At 27.4% G+C, this 2883-nt stretch overlaps 2 protein-coding genes across 2 annotated transcripts in view; both read right to left on the bottom strand. All coding sequences in view use genetic code 6, as the record gives it.

Annotated features, from left to right (window-relative positions):
* TTHERM_00713620 (tetratricopeptide repeat protein) lies at window positions 1-2457 on the bottom strand (the record flags this gene model as incomplete). Its single annotated transcript, XM_001025913.3, has 2 exons — window positions 1-25; window positions 155-2457. 2 exons carry the CDS (start codon window positions 2455-2457, stop codon window positions 1-3), a joined length of 2328 nt encoding a protein of 775 aa, XP_001025913.3.
* Window positions 2458-2766: 309 nt separating this feature from the next.
* Window positions 2767-2883, bottom strand: part of TTHERM_000713619 (hypothetical protein) — a gene marked incomplete at both ends in the record, with an annotated part of 231 nt that continues 114 nt past the window's right edge. Inside the window, one exon of the mRNA XM_012800537.1 lies at window positions 2767-2883. This exon is cut by the window's right edge and continues 114 nt beyond it. Within this exon, the coding sequence (XP_012655991.1) occupies window positions 2767-2883 (117 nt within the window).

Genomic DNA, 2883 nt, shown 5'->3' with positions numbered 1-2883 from the left:
TCAATTTAAAACCAGGAATGGCTGGCTTTATTTAATTAATAAAGAAACATAAAAAAATTGATCATTTAATTAAAATATTTTTGATAAATTATTATCTCTCTATATCTAATTTCTTTAAGCACATTCATTCTAATTAAACATTTATTTTTCTTACTTAATTTCTATTATTTTTCTATCATTTTTTTTTCCTTAAGCTATTTCTAAGTTCTTCAAGCAATTTTTATGATTTGGGTTCAGTGATAGGCATTTCTTATATGATTAAATGGCCTTATCCATCATGCCTTTCGCTTTATAAGCTATACCTAGGTTGTAATAGCAACTATCTTTTTTAGGATTGATCTCTAAACATTTCTAATAAAATTAGATTGCCTCTTCCAGCATGCCTTTTCCCTTATAAGCTATTCCTAAATTCATATAGCAAATGTCATGTTTTGGATTGATCTTGAGACATTTCTGATATGATTTGATGGCATCATCCAGCATGCCTTTATCATAATAAGTTAGTCCTAAATTCATATGACAATTATCATGTTTAGGATTGATTTCAAGGCATTTATAATATGATTTAATAGCCTCATCGTACACACCTTTAGCCTTATATGCTATTCCTAAATTATACAAGCAAATATCTTTTTTAGGATTGATCTCTAGGCATTTCTAATATGATTTTATTGCTTCATCCAACATGCCTTTCGCTTTGTAAGCTATTCCTAAATTATATAAGCAGCTATCGTGTTAAGGATTGATCTCAACGCATTTTTAATAAGATTTTATAGCCTCACCAGACATACCTTTATTTTCATAAGCTATTCCTAAATTAAAATAGCAACTATCCTCTTTAGGATTGATCTCAATGCATTTCTAATATTATTTGATTGCCTCATTTAGCATGCCTTTTTCCATATAAGCTAGTCCTAAATTCATGTAGTAAATATCTTTTTTAGGATTAATTTCAATACATTTCTAATATGATTTGATTGCCTCATCTAGTAATCCTTTCGCCTTATAAGCTATTCCTAAATTATGTAGGCAAGTATCTTTTTCAGGATTAATCTCGAGGCATTTCTAATATGATTAGATAGCCTCATCAATTAAGCCTTTCGCCTTATAAGCTATCCCTAAATTATAAAAACAAATTTCTTTTTTAGGGTTGATCTCAAGGCATTTCTAGTATGCTTTGATGGCCTCATCAAGCATGCCCTTATCTTTGTAAGCTATTCCTAAATTATAATAGCAACTATCTTCTTTAGGGTTGATCTCGAGGCATTTCTTATAGGATTTGATGGCCTCATCTATCATACCTTTCTCCTTATAAGCTATTGCTAAATTCATAAAGCAAATATCTTTCTTAGGATTAATCTCTAGGCACTTCTAATATGATTTGATAGACTCACTAAAAAAATTTAATTCATTTTATGTATATCCTAAATAATGCCAATAAGTTTCGTTATTTTGTTATATTTGACAACAAATACTAATAAATTGATATGCCAAATACCACTAATGAGCCTTCTTTTTCTGCAAAAAACGCTGAAAAAGATCTGCTGAATCATCAGAGGTCCATATTTACTTCCTCATATCTTCAAAAGTATCAATAAGTTACAAAATACTAGGCCTTTAGTTTGGATCTAAAGAAAGAATCTATGAAAGGATTGAATTCAAAGACTTATCAAGAGAAGTCAATTTTTGGTATCCTTTTGATTTAAGTGATGAAAATTCTTATTAAGAGGCTCCCGCTAGAGCATACAAACATATTCCAAATGCCCAAATATCTCCATCTAATAAATTTTTAAATTGATCCTTTTTATTCTGTTCTCCACTCATTTCAAATTATTCAAATAATTCCGGAGGATAATAAAACAGAGATCTTTTGGGAAATGTTGTGAGAATCAAAGAAAAGGTGAACTCTTCCTACACTTATTTGACTAGACCTACATCGTATAGTTTAATTTGATTGTGATTGTCTATTAAGATATTTCTTAAGGAGAGATCTCTAAGCACTAGGTTTTACTAGCGAAGATAGTTGATCACAGATAGTATCTGACAAGCAAAGTTGACTATGATGTGTTTTGGGATTTCGGTTTCTTGGCTTTTGAAGTCTTCAATGAATTGCTAAAGATTTTTTTCACACTTTTCCATAACAATAAAGTAGTTAAAGCCAATTTAAAACTCATCGCAATATTTGACTATGTTTTGGTGGTTTGTATTTTTCAAAAATAAAGCTTCTTTTTTAGCATCCTAGAGTTTTTTTTGAGATACTTAATCTATACCATCGAAAATGGAAATTATTTTGATTGCCTATTGAGATTTAGAAATTAGATTCTCTGCTATGATAATTTTGTCAAATGATCCCTTTTATCCATCCAAATCTATAACTCTAAGCTATTTATTTTACTCTAATTGTTATGCTAGTTTTTAAAGCTTTTTTAATGGTTCTGAATCTTATTCTTGCTACATTTAATATTACTGCTAAGATTAAGCAACTATAATTTTGATGTTTGTTTTTTAATTTGGAAACAAAATTAATTATTTTATTTTTAATCTATTTAATTATTGTAGAGAACAGATTTTAATAAGAAATTAAATAGGATTATTTTTTATATAAAAATAAGTATTTATCAGTAAATATTTTAGTGAATAGATTGAGTTTTTTTCAAGAAGAATGAATAAAGTATTTACCATTAGAAAATTTCTGAATGATTTTTTTATGATCCAAATTTATTATCTTCTTTATCTTTATTCATTATTTTTCTATATTTATTCTGATCATAATTTATTTATAGGTGTGATTTATTCAAATTTAGAAAAATTTGAAATAATTTTTTTAATGAATAGATAACTAAATATAGTAAAAAAGTATTTAGTGAGCTGTAATTTCAATAT

The sequence above is a fragment of the Tetrahymena thermophila genome, assembly GCF_000189635.1.
Source record: "Tetrahymena thermophila SB210 genomic scaffold scf_8254104, whole genome shotgun sequence".
Taxonomy (NCBI): domain Eukaryota; phylum Ciliophora; class Oligohymenophorea; order Hymenostomatida; family Tetrahymenidae; genus Tetrahymena; species Tetrahymena thermophila.
The sequence above is the reverse complement of the archived record's forward strand: the minus strand, read 5'-3'. Positions and strand labels throughout refer to the sequence as shown.